Source organism: Dromaius novaehollandiae, chromosome 1 (assembly GCF_036370855.1).
Source record: "Dromaius novaehollandiae isolate bDroNov1 chromosome 1, bDroNov1.hap1, whole genome shotgun sequence".
NCBI classification, from domain to species: Eukaryota; Metazoa; Chordata; class Aves; order Casuariiformes; family Dromaiidae; genus Dromaius; species Dromaius novaehollandiae.
Window position 1 is genome coordinate 194,539,117 of NC_088098.1, and position 17,318 is coordinate 194,556,434.

Genomic DNA, 17,318 nt, shown 5'->3' on the forward strand with positions numbered 1-17,318 from the left:
AAAAAAAAGAAAAGAACTCTGTTTGGTAGACAGCCTTGAAAACCCATATATACAAAATAAAAATATCACCTTCTCGAATGTATGAAAGTAGTCCTACCTTTTAACATATTTAACATTCAAAAAGATAGCTACGTTTTATTCTGAGGGTACTTTTTAAGACGGGAAAACTTATTTTTCATATCAAAGAAATTATAACCAAGTACCCTGAAACATCCCTGTCTTCTTTTTTCCTGAGCACACAACCAATACCACAACTTTTTCCCATAAGTATTTTTTCAGGTAAATTTTCTTTAATTTAGAACTATTTTCCCATTTAGAAGCATTACATAATCCAAAGTCTGAAAGATTTCCCATCTGGAAGTCCCTAGAAGATTACTCAATACTTAGTCACACGTATCCAGCAGTTCATAATAGAGTTTAGTGACTGCTCATGCCCAACCTATAGGCATAAAACCACTTCTCTCAACACATCTCTTTAACAGTTACTGATTCTCTTTCCCTTCTATTTTTAACCAGAAGAAAAAACTACAACACTGCAGATTGAGGCTGCAAGTCCTTTTCCCAGATTAGAAGTGCATTCCTCTGGAGTAAATTCTGTGCCCACATCCTTTCACCCTGTAATCATCTGTCAACAAAACTACCTTTCTTTCAACATTGTATCTTTGAATGCCAACTTAAATGTTATCAGAAGGGGAAGACGCAGAAAAATAATCATTTACAAACATTACTGTGAACTTTAAAGGCCACAGTTCCTTCTTCCTGTTCTTTTTACTACAGACATTTTAAGTAGGCTTTTCTACTGTATTATGGGCTGTGATAAGGTATTTTGGAAAACAGCACAGGGCATCAATTTGTCCTTCACTTCTGTAAGTATTATACTGACCATAGACTACTTATGTTTACCGCCAATATGTCTCTCTTCCTTCATGTTTGAAACTAAAATACAAGAACAGTAGCACACATCTCTCTGCAAGCAAAGATGTTTCCTGATCTCAGTACTCTTAGCCCTCCTTGTCAATCCTTGAACTGATTCTTTTGCAATCTTTATGTTTAGTGACAATATTTTAGGGCAGCCTAAGGAGACATACAATCCCAAGGATTCAGCTTCCCATCTATCCCATGTGTATCTCTACAACACCCATACATCTCGAACAAAGTTCTCTGTTAATATCCTTCTCTTCTGCCAACATTTCTCAGTAAAAACGTGAGAGCCAAACTGAAGTGTATGTTTATTCTTCTTCACTAACATGTTCTAAGAACATACTATGAAAACAGTTTTTGTTGGCAAAGTATTTTCTGATTTATTAAAAAGGATAACATTCCTTTTTACTAAAGGATTTTCATGTTTTGAACTACAAAAGATGAAACGAAGAAAGAATAGCAAGATTAAAAAGTATGCACACCACATAATGATGAGTGTTAGGGTTAAACTGCATGATAAAGATAAACCAACCTGATAGCCAGAAATAGTAGTCTTGCTCCCCCTTCAGCCTGGACCTGTTTTCCCCTCCCAGCTCTCACTTCCAGACAGTCACTCCCCTTTACTTACATCAGTACCAATCTGGTTATCCAACAGCATGGTAACTTTATCTAATTCACTGACCTATCAGAAATTGATTCCCTTTTTTATGGCAAGATTAGTTTTACAAGTAGAATCAATTTAGGAGGTGGGAATACACAACTGGCAGAGGAAATAAACTGTAAGATTAGCTCAAATCATGTAACACAACTTCATCCTCAGTCTTGCTTCACAAAATGCCAAGTAACAGTAGTAAAGCATGAATATTTACCAAAATCTTCAGCATTTAGCTTTATTGCCTCTGGTATGGACTGTATACTTGTATCACTCCTCCCAGGACATTTATCATGTTTGGAGAAAAAATTATGTGAAACCTATAAACCCAAGAGTCAAGCTGTTACATACATTGCATATCGGTAAGGGTCACCTTAACATTAAAGCATATAACCCTAAACATTTACTATAATATGAGTAATTCTGCACTCCTTAAAATAAAATGTAGCATATTTTTGCAGGGAAGTTGAATATCTTGAAAATAAGCAAGCTGATAATTCTGCAACCAATTCAAGGGCAGTGAATGATTTCAGTAGTTTATTATAAATAAGCCACTCAAAACAAGAAGGAACTACAAGAAGAAGAAAGGTTATTTTAACTTGCAACAGTTGGTTTGTTAACTGTGAAGTTTCAGGTAGTAAGAATGAAATGTAAATCCATAACTGAATCCCATTAGCACTGCCCTTGGTTTTCAGTCTCAATAATCATTAAGTGTTCACATGTACAGAGTAAAATTACAATTCTGCAGGACCTCTCTCTTTCCTAACAAAATAAAAGAATTGAAATTAATACTCAATTTTAACTCTTGGTGTAGTGGTTGAGCACAAGAGCTTATTTGACAATACAAGGCAAACAACAACTCTCAACTTTGACAAAAAGGGAGGAAAACACAGGAACTAACAGTCCTACAGCAAAGTAGCATATTGATGTTCCTAGAGTTGATTTCTGTTTGAATGACTCACACTGCCGCTGAATCCAAGTTAAGAAGGAAATAAAAGTCCTCAAAGGGGTTGTATCTCTGAAAGCATAGCCTACAGCCAGGTTTTGCAAGCTTAGTTTCGTGAACAGTGAGTTTTAAAAATAGCCAGATAAGAGAGCCTAGAATCAAAGTGACAGAATTTTTTATTTTAGGCTTAAGGAATTTGAGTATGTAACTAAATAGCTTAAGTGTAATTAAAGAATAGCATAGCTCTTAAATCTACTTACTATCTCAGAGCCTTCATCTTGTCGCTTTACTTCAGAAATAGAATCATTCTCTCTAGCTTTAGAAGAAAGATAGACAAGTCAATTCATTTGTTCTTAGGTGATTGGCTGAGAGTGTTCAAATACAGCTGAAGTTTTGAGAGGGTTTTTCTTTTGAATATTTTAAATGCAACTGAAATCTATAAACTAACAAAATAGCTCCCTAAAGATTAACTGCAAGCTTAGCTAAAAGCACTTACAGGTGAGATTCTCTGCTAAGAGATACCATATACTTGCAGTTCTGTAACAGCGTAAAACACCCTTGATCATAGAACGTGGCTGCTGCTATGCAGGTGCAGCGGTTACAACTCTGAGCCCCCCATCACCCTTTCCAGCCGTTATTCATGGCACTGCTCCCTAATTTTCTTCCGTCACATGATCTGGATAAATACTTCAAGCCACTGTCAAGAATTTGATTTTTCCTTGGCTCCCCTCTGCAACAGCAGTGATATCTGTATCATTTTTATTACAAAAGGAGAGTGTAAACCCCATTTTTAAGATTGTTAAAGAGCAGTATCTTGAAATATCACCTTTTGCTGACATGGCATCTAGATTCCTGTGTGCTATTAAGATTAGTAACTTGAACCCTTCTGTTTAGGCAGCCAAACAACTTATTCTTTCTCACTCTTTCCTTTTACAGGTGACTGATGACAGAAAGTGGGCATCATGAGTATAAAATACTACGCTCATCCAGAAAGTGACAGAATGAGAAAGAGGGTTCAAATCACAACTCATGTCCCAGGAGTCTCTCTAAGCTAGGGTTAGTTTCCCCAGACTTCCTTTTCAAGTCACATTATTCCAAAGCCATGAACATGCAAAATGGCACATTTCATTAGCCCTGTGAATGGCACAATTCAGTAGCCCATCCCTGCTTAGAGAGGGGACTCCCAGAATGCATTCTTAGTCATGCACTTCATACTGTGACAATTTAGTAATAATAAATTAATTAAAAAAAAAATACTCATGATAGAAGCCAACATCCAAGTCTTTGCATTTTCTCAAGGGTTTTCATCATCAAGTCATAAAGTCAAATTTTGTTTTGCCTGTTTATCACACACAAATTCCACTTAGGGCAAAACCTTAGGTCGAAGCTTGATATTCAGTGGCTATGCCATTTAACAGTCATCACCCACTCATTTTCATCCTCTATTACGCTGGCACAATTGTTTGTGCAGCTGTGCAGTAAATGAGATCCAGGAATTGCTCTGTCTGAATAATCTAGGAAAAACTGTTTTTCAGTTGGATCAGTATCCAAATCTGCTTCACTGCTGGAGTACAACAGTGAGGATAGTGAGAGAGCTTGAAATGCTGAAGCCAGTGCTGTTGCTGGAAAGCTGCTTGACAAACTATATCCTTGGACATCATAAATATACTCAACATGACTTAAACTTGACATAATGGTATCTTGCTTTGTGATGGTGCAAATAAAAGCAAACACTATCTAATCCTCTTCCTATGCTTTGCTATGTTAATTCTAATTTTCTATTCCCTAACTGCTTATACAAAGAAAGAAAACTTTTGAAAGCAATTACACATTTAATTTCTTCCTTTTAGAGTGACATTGTTTAAAGTCACCCACTGAGCATTGCTGTAAGAGTTTTGTCTTTTTGACGCTAGAAGAACAGGCACGTTTGAATTTTCTTGACAAAAACAGAACAGTTTTTAACCCTTAACAACTATTCATTATCAGAATTACCTATTATCACAGTTGCGCCAAGTGTTGGAGGTGTGGCTAAAGAACTTGACCAGGACATATCTGGATCCACTTCTGCTCCCAGACTTTCAGAAATACGTTTTGGAGTTCTGATCTAGAAATATATTTAACAATTATTTCTACACAAAATTCTAAACATACCACTCAGAAAAAGAAAACAAAACACAGGAATAAATATTTACCTCCAAAAGTTTTGGTGTGCAAAACAAGCTTCCATATGGTCCTAAAAAGCATTAAGTAATAAGAATATGTAATTTATATCTATAGATATCAAATATTTTGTAAAATTAAACAATGAAAATACACACCTGGAATATTACTTCTCTGTGGAGTCCGGCAAGTATTCCTTAAAACAGTCGGACTACAGAACAAAGCCAAATAAAAAATATTAATTCCACTTCTCAACTTCTGAAAATAAGAACAGTAAATATTGATACCAGACATTATGTACAATAAATTATACCATTCCCTTTATTTTCTTTTTTCAGGCATAACTTTTGCCCTCACAAATAAAATGTAAATTTCCTCTCCTGTGTTGTGCGTCTTTCTGAACCACCAGTCAATATTTTAAACTTCATGGTAATTTTATTTCAAGCTGTAAAATGCCTCCTTTGTAAAATATGTTCATTTTTAATGATGACTGGTCTTATAAACTGTATACTAAATCTCAATACAATCTGTCTACACATTTCTTAACATGCTGTATGAAACTATGGAAATTGGCTCAATTAATTGGATTGAATTAGAGAATTAGTTTGATTATTCTTTTTAATCAACATGAGCAGTTTGAGCAGATTTATCTGAAAAATATATATTTATTGTAGAAAGTGAGAATATTACTAAAGAAGATCCCTGTAAATGTTATGAACAGCATTACAAATTACTACATTAGAAGCACATGATATGTTACTACTACTATTGCCTGCATTAGATGTTGAGTATTTGGGAAAGTGAAATAACGTTAACAATTCTCTTATGCCAGCTGTTAAAGAGTGTAAAAAACAAAAGGAAGAACACCGAAGAATGGAAATTTTCAAAAATTAGCTAGCATTTTATTTTCAACTTGCCTGGCAACATGTAAGTATAATAAACATACAAGAAGATATGCAAGATTATCCACTGCTCTGAAAAATTTTATCAGTCAAATACAGTGGTTTTAAGATTGCTTTTGGTTTAAAATTCATTTTATTTTAAATTTGTGTTGACATATTTAACATACCTAGTAGCATAACAGGTACGAACAGGAGAAGCGAATATTTCATTTCCTTGATCTACTTCTGTTCTTATGATTCTTGGACTAATCAAATTCTCTTTGCCTGGAACACAGAATATAATGACCAAAAAAACCTTGAAGAGCTACACATAACAGCTTTGATTTTGAAGTTTAAAGATAAGCTTTAAAAAATATGCAAAGCATGATTTCTTTTGGTACCAAAAATTATCTAATACTACCTTCTCTTCTAGTGTTCTGAACATATTCAAATTCTCTATCAAAACCATGCTAAACACATTTCAAATGCATGGCCAAAATAAGTAACTCCTTTTGCCACCTTATTCTTTTGTTAAATACTTGTTTCAGTATATTTCCTAGATATTATTCAAGTAATATATTCCATTTTAATGTTGATATACTCTGTTGTACACTTCTTGTTATTGCAGAAGTTATTTGTAGGAGAAACTCAAAACATGCCAACATGCATTCATATCAGTTTTCCCTCAACTTTACTTAAGACATACACTTCCTGATACGAATGAACAGCATAACGTAAAAAATTTTTCTGGAACTATTGCTAAAAAATTTTTTTCTGGAACCATTTGTATGGTATGTATCTCTAGGTAAAAGAGAAAGCATGCTCACCAAAGAAGCAGAACCCTTTGAACAGTGAACCTCTCACATGAATATGCACCAACTCAAAGAATTCCTACTTAAAAATTTCCAAACAATTTCTATCTCAGAAATTACACCTATGTTTCTGCATCTCTGACTGCTTCCGAGTTCCTGAGTCCACACGCACAACAGCATGGCTACATCCCAGTACCATACCAAGGCGAAATCAAGATGTGCATCACTTCCATCTACTCTTGTTTTCACAGAAGGGAAACCTAGGCTCATAAGTCAGTTGGCCATGACACAGGCCATGCTGCAGGGTGGCCCCACAGGTAAGTATAGAAACTTTCTTGACAGTCTTTCTTGACTGTAATCATTAGGGTGCACAAACATACATGCATTTGCATACACAGAGAGCAAGAGTAACCATTTCAAAACAGAAAAAGTTCCTTTGTTTACATCCTATGAAATGCTATTGAGAATTCAGCAGGGACTTAACACTGTAAAAGTCTAAATAGGCAAAGGTGGAAGAAGTATTTTCAGCTAAGTGTAAGTTGAGCAGAAGTCTGGCAATAAACTTAGGAGATATAACAGCGTAACAACAGTCTATGGAAACACTGTTATAAGGTGCATGCGAACAGCAGCACCATTCAACACCTTTAAAGCCTTCACTTCAGGATCTAAAAACAAGTCCTATAATTAGGAGAGTCTTATGTTCATCTGTGACCTATCTAGAAAAGCTTATCTCATTGCTAACGAGGACACACACAAAGTAGATGTACAAAACGGATATTGTGGGAATGGAGTTAGAAATTCCTCCATAGAAAAGATTCTTATTTGTCAAAGGATGGCATTTGTCCAACTTATTTGTCCAAGAAGGATAGATACTACAACTTGCAGGTACATCAAAAAGGAGCGAAGAGTGACACGTACTTTCACAATGTACTTGGGGTTTGGAAATAGCGTCATGAGAACTGTCCTGCAGAAGTGGTAGAACTCTTTCTCTTCAAGTGCAAAAATGTGACTTCTTTCCATCAATTACAGTTTTACTGACTCAAAGAGCTAAGTTCTTCCGAATCTTTCCAAAAAAAAAAATGGAGTGCCCTACAGATTGCCTTGTATTTCAGTGTGATAAGCATCATATTCTCTCTCTTGAAAATATTTCAGAGCTAGTTCACAAGTTACATTTAGGACAGACAAAAAGTCAGACTGTTAGTAAAATTCATTTTCATCCTCAGTTACCAAGTTACACTAACAAGCTTATATACTCCTTATATTAACATTATTTAGAGCATTAGGACAAGGTCAATATCTTTTCTACACTGATCTTTGCCTGTATGGATACATTATCAGGTCATTGCAAGACTAAACTCATTAAGATCAATTCTACATTTCTACAGGTGGGCTTAGGAAGCCTAATAATCTTTCTGGTTATCAATACTGCTACTGCAGAATTTGTATTACATTACAAGTCGTCAGCTACAGAAATAAAAATGTAAAAAAAGTCTCTCTCTTCTAGACCTCACAAGAAGCCTTTAAATAAACTTATTTTAAAAGTTACTCACTTGCATCTATTTTTTTCTGATCCAGTTCTGTTCCAGGAGAATAAAAAGGTGGCAATACTGTACCGTGTTCTTTAAAAATTAGTGGAGTTGAAGCCAGCTGGCTGTATGTAGAAGGTTTTGCCCTTGGAGTTTTAAAAGAAGCTTGATCAAGCCAGCCAATATGACCATCAATTTCTCCTAACAATTTAGCCTCATAAGGGGGAGCTTCTGAGCTGAGTTCTTCAAACCAGTTGAGACTTACAGGCCCTAAATCTATGAAGAAAAATACACACATCACCACATTAAAAAAAAAAAAAAAAAAAAAAAGAGAGAGAGAGAGAGAGAGAGAGAGAGAGAGAGAGAGAGAGAGAGAACCTGCCAAATGGCACGCAAATTACAAACGGTAAGAAGTATGAGTTTATATGTCATTAAACCAGTACATAAAATAGGAATATTCATTCTATGCATGATAAACTTAAGACCACATCATAATTATTTATAATCATAGCAAAACTAATGTTCCATGCAGGACACGAGCCTATATTGAACATAATGCCATAATTCTATTTATTACCATGTTTCTGGATAGCTATGACCTCTGGTGTTGACAAGGTATAAAAGAAGGTCTGCCATAATTCTACGACCATTAATGAAACTAACCAAAGAGCAATTAAATATCCAGTTTATATAAAATTAAAAGTAAACTTCTGGCTTTTAGTTTATATCTTATTGTACTCAGACTGACAAGTTACAGAGGTTCCTTCTAACATTATTAAATCATAAAACTATAGCTGCACTTGGCAAAAGACTAAACCTGGACTATACACAGGTACATAAAAAAAACACAGCTAAAGCAAATACATGGAAGCAATTGGGAATACCTTATAAAAAATGCTACAAATAAAAATTAAATGAAATACATAAAAAAGTGGGTAACAGTGAATACAGATTTTGGGCAAGCAGAGCAGGCAACAAGTTGAGTAATGCTTTTCTACGGGACATAAAGCTCACTGCAAATGCTTACAAAATATCAACATCCTTAAAGCAACTCTGATAAAAACTATTTACTTTAGTCAAACCGTACCTGATTCACTGCATTGTGCCTTAAATATTTCAAAGAAAGTTGGTTTGTAAGCCATTTTCTTATCCGTATCATTACTGGAATGCTTACTAAAAAGCCTGAAAAGAAACAGGAAAACACTTTCAAACAGTACTACTCTAATATCACTAGTGAATTGGAATACAAGCCTTAACCCTGCTTTCCTGCACTTCGTGGTACATGGGTCATATACCAACTTGTTAGCTTCAGGACCATGATGTACGTATTCATTCATAACAATAGACAAACCATGAAAACAACAGACAAAAAAAGTAAAGGGAATTATATAGGAGAAAATAGAAGAACTGAGCAAATACAGAAGAAAAACAAGATGGTATGGGCATAATGCTTTCAAGATATTTTAAATATACTCACACTACTATATGTGAGGATAGAATATATACCATTGCATCTAGACTCTTACAACCACGTGCCAAGACTTTGGTTCAAAGTTGCTTTCAAGTTGAGCAGATTTTGCCAGTTTCATGATTTTTTTTAAAAAAAGCAACTATTGGTAAGATTGCCTTAGGAAGGCATTTTTCTGTTTACTTTATTTGAACACCTTTCCTTCACGATGCATTTTATTCTTTTCACTGTAAAACCAGTTTCCTTTGCGATGGATACCTTACACACACCTCGCTTATCAAAATGAAAGGAAAAGCGTGCTTTTGGAGATGGGTAAATACTCTCATAAAACAGTAACAAGAAATTAATTAAAAGTTACTTCACAAGTACACGTCATAAGGCAAAGGGACCTATTTACATTGCTCCCCACACGTGCTTATGGAAAGGTTGTGCCAGGAAACCAACACTTCCACGCTGAGGGGGCTTTCGCCTGCGCAGTTACCACAGCAGCCCGCGGCGTCCTCGCGGAGGGCAGATCCAACCCCTCCTGCCTGGAAGCGCCACAGCCGCCGGAAGGGAAAGGCGCAGCGGCGGGCGGGGGCCCCGAGCAGGCTTAAATCCCCACAGCGCACCGGGAGACGCTCCCCCCACGGGGAGCAGCGCCCCCGGGTCCCGGGCAGCCCCCGGACGGGCTGCGGCGCCCCTCGCGCAGGGCAGTTACCTCCCTCCGGCGGCACCGCGCCCACAGCATCGCCTGGCGCGCGGGGCGGGGCGGGGCGGCGCGGCGCGGCGCGCGTGGGCGTGGGCGTGGGCGTGGGCGTGGGGCGTCCGCTGGGCCCCACCGAACCGCGCGCGCGCCCACCGCGGCGCTCAAAGCTTGGCGCCAAATGCCCCGGCGCCTGCGCACTAGGGCCCGCCGCTGCCCCGCCTGCTACGTCGGGCGGGAGGGGAGAGGCGGGGACGGGAGGGGCGGGAGGCGGGTAACGGCCGTCTGTCCTTAGTGCGGCCGGGGCGGCCGCCGCTCAACCCCTCGCTCTGATCCCGCCGCTGCGGGGCGGGCCCGGCGCGATCGCCGCCCGCTTGGGTTTCTCTGTTAGACGGCTGAGGCATTTCATTAGGGCGCTATGTTATAGCTGAGATTTCAAATTAAGCCCCCCAAAGTAAGAAAACGCCAGCATTACGGTTCTGTTCTCATGATACAAGTGCCTGCATTACAAGATGGAGTTCGATGTCCTTTGTAAATGTTTTTCCTCTGTGGCTGATTCAGTTCACAAAGGGAGTGTTGTCCATGTGACAAAGACCTTATCCTTCTACACATGGTGGCACATCTGCTTTGTATCATCTCAATACTGGATTAACTATGGAATTAATTCTTTCCTGATGGCACTACAGCTCAGTGGGATAAAAAATCTCTGCCCAGGCTCTTACAACAGTAGCAGACGCCAGAAAATCTTTTCCTTTGTTAATTCTTCTGAAAGAGGATTTTCTTTTCTTTGATAAAGGGTTGTATAAAAGAATTATATAACAGCAGTCCTGTGAAAGTTTCATTATGAAGGACAAAAGTCAATTTAAGTACAAAGAAAAAAATTATGAATTTGCAGTGTCTGAAGATGACTCCTCTCCCACCACCTCCCCCTGAAAATGCCTTGCTGACTAGATGTTATCCCTGCTTTATATTCAAGAGATCTCACTCAGCAATCCCTGTATTCTAATCCAAATGTCAGCTGCCTTTTTTAATTCACGCACCCCTTGATACATGAGAAACATAGCATCACATTCAAGGTTCACATATTTCAGCTTCCTGTTGGACAGTGGGTGGCATTGATGTCCCAAAGAAAGGCTCCAGCAGTCTCACAGTACACAGAAGTACTGTGATGGCGTATCATTGCCTCTGAAGGTCTCAAACTAATCCTTTTAGATGTTCTTGTAGGTCTTCCACCATAAGATTTTAAATCCTTTCCAAAAGTTATTAGTATTATTATAAAAGCGAATATATGACACATACGTGTCCATTCCCATTTTCACAGAACCACAGAATGGCTGAGGTTGGAAGGGACCACTGGAGATCATCTAGTCCATCCTCCCTGCTCAAGCAGGGTCACCTAGAGCACATTGCATAGGACTCTGCCCAGACGGCTTTTGAATATCTCCAGAGAAGGAGAGTCCACAACCTCTCTGGGCAACTTGTTCAGTGCTCTGTCAGTAAAGTCAGTGCTCACAGTAAAGAAGTTTTTCCTCATATTTAGGTGGAACTTCCTATGTTTCAGTTTGCGCCTGTTGCCTCTTGTCCTGTCGCTGGGGACCACTGAAAATAGTCTGGCCCCATCCTCCCTGAAGATATTTGTATACATTGATAAGATCCCCTCTCAGTCTTCTCTTTTTCAGGCTAAACAGGCCCAGCTTTCGTATCCTGTACTCATGGGGGAGATGCTCCAGTACCCTAATCATCTTCGTAGCCCTACGCTGGACTCGCTGCAGTAGTTCCATGTCTCTCTTGTGCTGGGGAGCCCAGAACTGGACACATTTTGACACCTGACAAATTCTTGGCCTCAGCAATGAATTCATAACTAAAAGTTAGGGTGGAAAATTCTTTATCAAATTTGAATTTGTCAGCTGTCATTTTAGTTGGATATCCTACTCTTGTGTTATAAAAGAGTTTCTACCTATCTCCCCATATGAGTCAATATTTCACACAATTTTATCACGTTTACTCATGTGTCACCTTCTCCAGTGTTTCTTCCCATGATAATTTTTCGATGTTAGTCAACCTTCTAGTGAACTTCTTAAACCTCCTTCTATTTCTGCAGTTGTTCTTTCCTTCTCTTTCTGCCTTTGGAGGTGCAGTAATTGGTTCTTCCCATAAGACTGTAGAAGAAGCCATACCATTGATCTGTGTGATGGCATATTGTTTCTGTTTTATTCTCCATCCCATTCCTAAGGCATCCTAATAAGTTATTCTTTGTTTTTTCAGCCTGACACGCACCACACAGGCAAGCATGGGACACCGGCTGGTGCAGCCCACAGAAGAGGGTTTTGCTCCGGGGCGCTCCCCGAGAGTAAACAAACCCCGGGGGCATCACGGCCAGCGCCACCACGCTGTGGGGTTGCTGCAGCCTGGGGGCACACCCTGTAATGACCCCATGATTGACAAGTCCAGACAAAGGAGAAGTGACACCGCAGACCCCCACCATAGACATCTCTGCTATGAAGCCATTCCCCACAGAACGACCTGCTAATGGGCGTGTTGTTACACGACCAGCAGTGTTCGGGCTGAGCAGGAGGTCACCTGCTGATGTGTGTACTGTTATTGACTGCAGCCGTGCAGCCTTGGTATGGCTGTGGCCTGGCATTGTTCTGACTGGGTAGAAAAGGGAGTAAGCCACATATGCTTGGTGTGGACTCGGACCCACAGTTAGCTGGCCTGTGGACTTGAGGACCTGCCCGTCAGCGGGGATGCCCCTGATGTCAATGGTGTGGTGAGGAGAAACTGGGGAAAAATTAGACCGGAGGGGTGGCCAGTAGGGGCGAGAGTGGTTGCTGTATCGCACACCCATGATTTAACCATGGAGCTCTGATATATATATATTTTTTCAGTTCTACTTCTAGCTTTGCTATACGGTTAGCTTTGTTATAACCTCTCAGCCCTAATAAATTCTCACACTTGACAGATGATGATCTCTCGAGTTCAGTACAACTAACCCCGGAATGCGAAAGAATCCTGGACGCCGCTCTGGTGGCACGTCCCACAGCCACACTGCAGTCATAAGCTTTACCTTAACTGGCCATCCTGATGTCCTGTTTATTCCTTTGAGTTGATGCAGATAAGGCATTGAAAACACCAAACGTCAGGGGGAGCCTTGAGCCATCTTGCTATTAACTGTGATGAATCTTGACCATGTACTTCAAGTGTTTCCTGAATCTTAACCCATTTTCGATCCATAAAACTGACCAAGTTGTTGCTGACCAAGTATTATATCAGACACTTGAAAAGATTTTTTTCAGATAAGTTGGGAAAGTTTAAAGACATCATCTTCTCTAGCCTCTACCTTGCTGACCTGTTGAATTTTATAATGCAATGCTTTTATAAAAAACACTGCCTTTTAGAAACTGCCATGTTCTGATTTTTCAACAATACTATATTTTAACAAACATTTCAAGTGATTTCTTACGTGCAGACAAAAACACTCATTGATAACCGTTAACAATTCTAGAGCTTTTCCAAATTGTGGCATTTGCCTTTAACTGCCTTTTATCACTGTAGTAGGCTTTTAACTATTTTATGACAGATTGGGTATCTGTATTAGATGTGTTCCTATTAAATACTTAAGTTCATTCAGAATTTTAAATACCTATCATCTAGAGCTGGTGATTTGCAATTGTTTTGTAAAAATATGAGTAAGTTTTGATACATAGTAGTTATCCCAGTCTCAACAACATCAGAAGTCAAAGGAGGTGTTTATCTACCATTCTCTGTCATGAAGAGCCACCCAAAGAAAATATTTAATATCCCAGCAAGTCCAGGGATTTTGGGACCCAGCAGTCTCTAAAGACCCACATACATGGTTTACATGACTTAATTATGTGATTTTAACAAATTACTTAAGAAATGACATAACTAAAGTGATGTAATTATGGAAGGTGGACTACTTGTCTAATATATAAATACTTATATTTGTATAATTTATTTCATTATACAGGTATTAAGTCACTTATCCCTGTATAACTGCTTTCCCTCTGGAGTGCTGTACGAACAGAAGCATATTCCATCTTTTCCTGGACCAGTATGGTTGATAGAAAGGCTGTGTGTAGACAATCCCTAAGTAGTGGGGCAATGAGGGTGTTCAAACCTTTCAGTAATGACTAAAAACTTCTTTCCAAAGATTTAATTGCCTGCATTCTTTGCTTGCTTGTGTGTGACGGGACCTAGTTTATCCAGGCCTTCTTAGTATCCTAACCCACCTTTTTTTTTAAGTCAGTAAACAGAAGGAGTTATGAGCAAGCAGAGCTGCAGACTTGCCATATCTGTAAAAGCTGTGGTTGTCCCAGATATGGATGAACTGCATCTATTCATCTTCACAGGGTTTTCCAGACTTGTGCTACTTTTTGAGTGCTTATTACTTACCAGAGCTAACACAGCTCTGTCAAGCTTTTTTCCAATTTGCAGCTCCCCAAACAATTAAGACTTTACTCAGCACTGGATTTGTCATTGCATCCTCTAACCCTGTCACTGTATTTTCTACCTGAAATTGCAGGTAAAGGCCTCTAGAAGCAGAGCAGCCTATGTGTACTTAGTGGTTCACACAGAATCTCCACATGTTTCTTGGTTATAGGTTAGCTCTGAAAAAGTCTCCACCTTTTACAAAGATCCTGATTAGATAAGAATAGGAAATCCTGTGCATGACTGCCTTAATGCAAACCCATGTACCCAGGCTTCCCCCACCTTGTGTTTGGAAACACATGAAGTCCAGGTTTAGCTCTGCAAAGCAGGAGTAAGCACAGAGGGCTGAGGTGAGTGTGGGCCTGCAACCCTGCAAACAGCCCCTGGGCCAGCCCCACCCAGCCCAGGCCAATCGCCCCATCAATTAGCAACAATTAACAGCAGCTCTCCAGACAAGATAAAGGCACGGCAGGGAGACAAGCAGGGCTAACTTTCCTCTGGGTGCAGTCATGGAGAGCTTTGTCTATCCCCCCTTCAGTGCCTACCAGGGCTTCAGGAGCAGCCTCACACCAAGCCGTGGCAGGGACCCAGTGCTGAAGCAGCCCAGCTGGAAGCAGAGCAAGAGCAGTGGTATCAGCCCCTTCCTCGGGGGTCCCCCGACCCCTATGCCTGCTGACTACCTTGACAGCTACCGGCGGGCCCAGCTCAAGGCCTTGCTGTCACAGGTGAGCCCGGGGCTGACGCCACGGCTGCGCCGGGCCAACACCAAGGAGGTGGGTGTGCAAGTGAACCCACGGGCTGACGTCGCTGTGCAGTGCTCGCTGGGGCCACGCACGCTGCCCACCAGCTGCCCCCTCAGCCCTGCTGCCCTCCGTGCCCGTGGGCCCCTTGCGCTCTACTCACCTGTGCTGGACCGTCGCCTCTTCACGCTGCCTGAGGCTGCAGGGCCCCAAGGGAAGAGCCAGGCAGCAACAGCCACAACTCCTGAGGAGCAGAAGGCCAAGGATGGCAGTGGAGAGCAACAGGAGGGTCAGGCAGAGGCTGCCCCACAGCACGAGGAGCAGGCAGAGGCCCCGCAGGAGGAGCTTGTGGCCCCCAGCCGGCGGGCTGCCTTCCAGGTGTGCAGTGCCAGGAGTCCTGGGCTGGTGTGGGGCCTGGGGGTGGGGGTGGCGGTGGCTGGGGGCTTGGCACAGCCTGCGCTGGGCAAGGGGGTGAACCCTGGATTGGGCTGGAAGGAAACTGGCTCCTGGGTGGCAGAAGGCATGGTGGTCCCCAGCCTGGCTTCCCCATCAGGTCTATGTCCCCCTTCCGTTAGTGTCAATCATCCCTGTGGGGACTCTGGCCCTTGCTCTCCTGTGGTGGTGGCAGCAGCAGCCTCCTGCCTGTGAGAAACGGTGGTGTAATGAAGGAGCTGGGCCTGGTGTTCTTGCAATGATGGAGGCTGCTGAGTGCACTTTCTTTCTGCAGTTCTTGGAGCAGAAGTATGGCTACTTCCACTGCAAAGACTGCAAGACCAGATGGGAGAGTGCCTATGTCTGGTGCATTTCTGGAAGTAACAAGGTAGTTAACGTAAAACAAGCATTTCCTTGCTTCTGAAACTTGACACCAAAGCTGTGCCAGATTGGATGTTTTTGCATGAATTTAGGGCAACTGTATAGGAATGCCTGAATAAATCTCTATGGTAACTGAGAACTTGTTTCTTAGGTATACTTTAAGCAGCTCTGTCGCAAATGCCAAAAGGGCTTCAATCCCTATAGAGTGGAAGCTATCCAGTGCCAGGTAAGTTACAAACTTCTGTACCCTTGTAAGACTGCCTGAGCTTGCCATATATTTTAATGCAGATTTTAATAATTTACTGTTGCTGAACTTGATGCTGGTTTTAGCTGGAAGAAGGCAGTGCCAGAACTTGCTTTCATCCCATTACTAGGAAGCATTATTTGGGAATAGCGTAACACTGTAAGGCTGCTTCTTGCAAGTTGTTTAAATCAACTGCATTCTGTTCATATGGTGTTATACCTAACTACACATAGGGTTAGGGTTTTGACACATATATTTCTGAGCTTCTGGATGAGAGGGTTTTTATAGCTAAACTCTGCGGGGTTTTCACAGTGTAAGCTCTTTTGAGCATATTGGGTAAAATGTGTCCCTGTGATTAAGGGGAAACCAAATGTCAATCTAGCATGAAATGGCCAACTCTTACCTGCCAATAATAAAATGTCATCTTTCTTAAGACCTGTTCCAAGACTCGTTGTTCCTGCCCCCAGAAGAAAAGACACATTGATCTCAAGAGACCTCATCGCCAAGAACTTTGTGGCCGCTGCAAAGGCAAGAGGCTGTCCTGTGATAACACTTACAGCTTCAAATACATTGTCTGATCCATGTACCCTTTTGTTTTGCACTTTGTCAGTCCTTTGCAATGTTTTGACTTTAGGCTTTTGACCTGGCATTGGATAATGGATTAAGAATTTTGTATTATTTATAAAATATTTAACTTTACTGTATACATATTGTAAATAAAATTCAATAAAAGTTTGCACTAATTTGTTACCCCTTAGTTCATCTTGCTGTGATGTGTAGGGAAATAATCTGGAAGGAAACAAAACATATTTGATTTCCTAAAGCAAATGGCTTTTGCTTTTAGTATTTCTTTAGGTAGTGTAAAATAGTCTGCTATAACAAATCTGTTCTCTCTTCACTCTGAATACTGAACTATTGTTGAACATATGGATAATACTATGGGGAACAAAGCCTATGGTAAATATGAATGTCTCTTGGAGCTTGTGCTACAGTGGCATGCCCCAATGAATGACTGCTC

General features: G+C 40.5%; 2 protein-coding genes across 5 annotated transcripts in view; one reads left to right on the forward strand and one right to left on the reverse strand.

The window, feature by feature from the left end:
- BRCA2 (BRCA2 DNA repair associated) overlaps positions 1 to 10,269 on the reverse strand; it is a 39,619-nt gene extending 29,350 nt beyond the window's left edge. For 2 of the 4 annotated variants that reach the window (XM_026108842.2, XM_026108841.2), the window contains exons 1-9: positions 9,764 to 9,923; positions 8,986 to 9,080; positions 7,923 to 8,174; positions 5,749 to 5,845; positions 4,838 to 4,890; positions 4,712 to 4,752; positions 4,512 to 4,623; positions 2,780 to 2,835; positions 1,791 to 1,893 (exon numbers count right to left, since the gene is read on the reverse strand). In XM_026108842.2, coding sequence (XP_025964627.2) covers positions 1,791 to 1,893; positions 2,780 to 2,835; positions 4,512 to 4,623; positions 4,712 to 4,752; positions 4,838 to 4,890; positions 5,749 to 5,845; positions 7,923 to 8,174; positions 8,986 to 9,080; positions 9,764 to 9,765 — 811 coding nt within the window. In that variant the 5' untranslated portion in view covers positions 9,766 to 9,923. Of the gene's footprint in view, positions 1 to 1,790; positions 1,894 to 2,779; positions 2,838 to 4,511; positions 4,624 to 4,711; positions 4,753 to 4,837; positions 4,891 to 5,748; positions 5,846 to 7,922; positions 8,175 to 8,985; positions 9,081 to 9,763; positions 9,924 to 10,066 lie in introns of those variants that run through there. The other 2 variants (XM_026108843.2, XM_064504945.1) reach the window with 2 other exon arrangements.
- Positions 10,270 to 15,012: 4,743 nt separating this feature from the next.
- Positions 15,013 to 17,002, forward strand: ZAR1L (zygote arrest 1 like). Its single transcript, XM_026108933.2, has 4 exons — positions 15,013 to 15,621; positions 15,971 to 16,063; positions 16,208 to 16,282; positions 16,735 to 17,002. Exons 1-4 carry the CDS (start codon positions 15,013 to 15,015, stop codon positions 16,876 to 16,878), a joined length of 921 nt encoding a protein of 306 aa, XP_025964718.1. The 3' UTR covers positions 16,879 to 17,002.
- Positions 17,003 to 17,318: the final 316 nt, after the last annotated feature.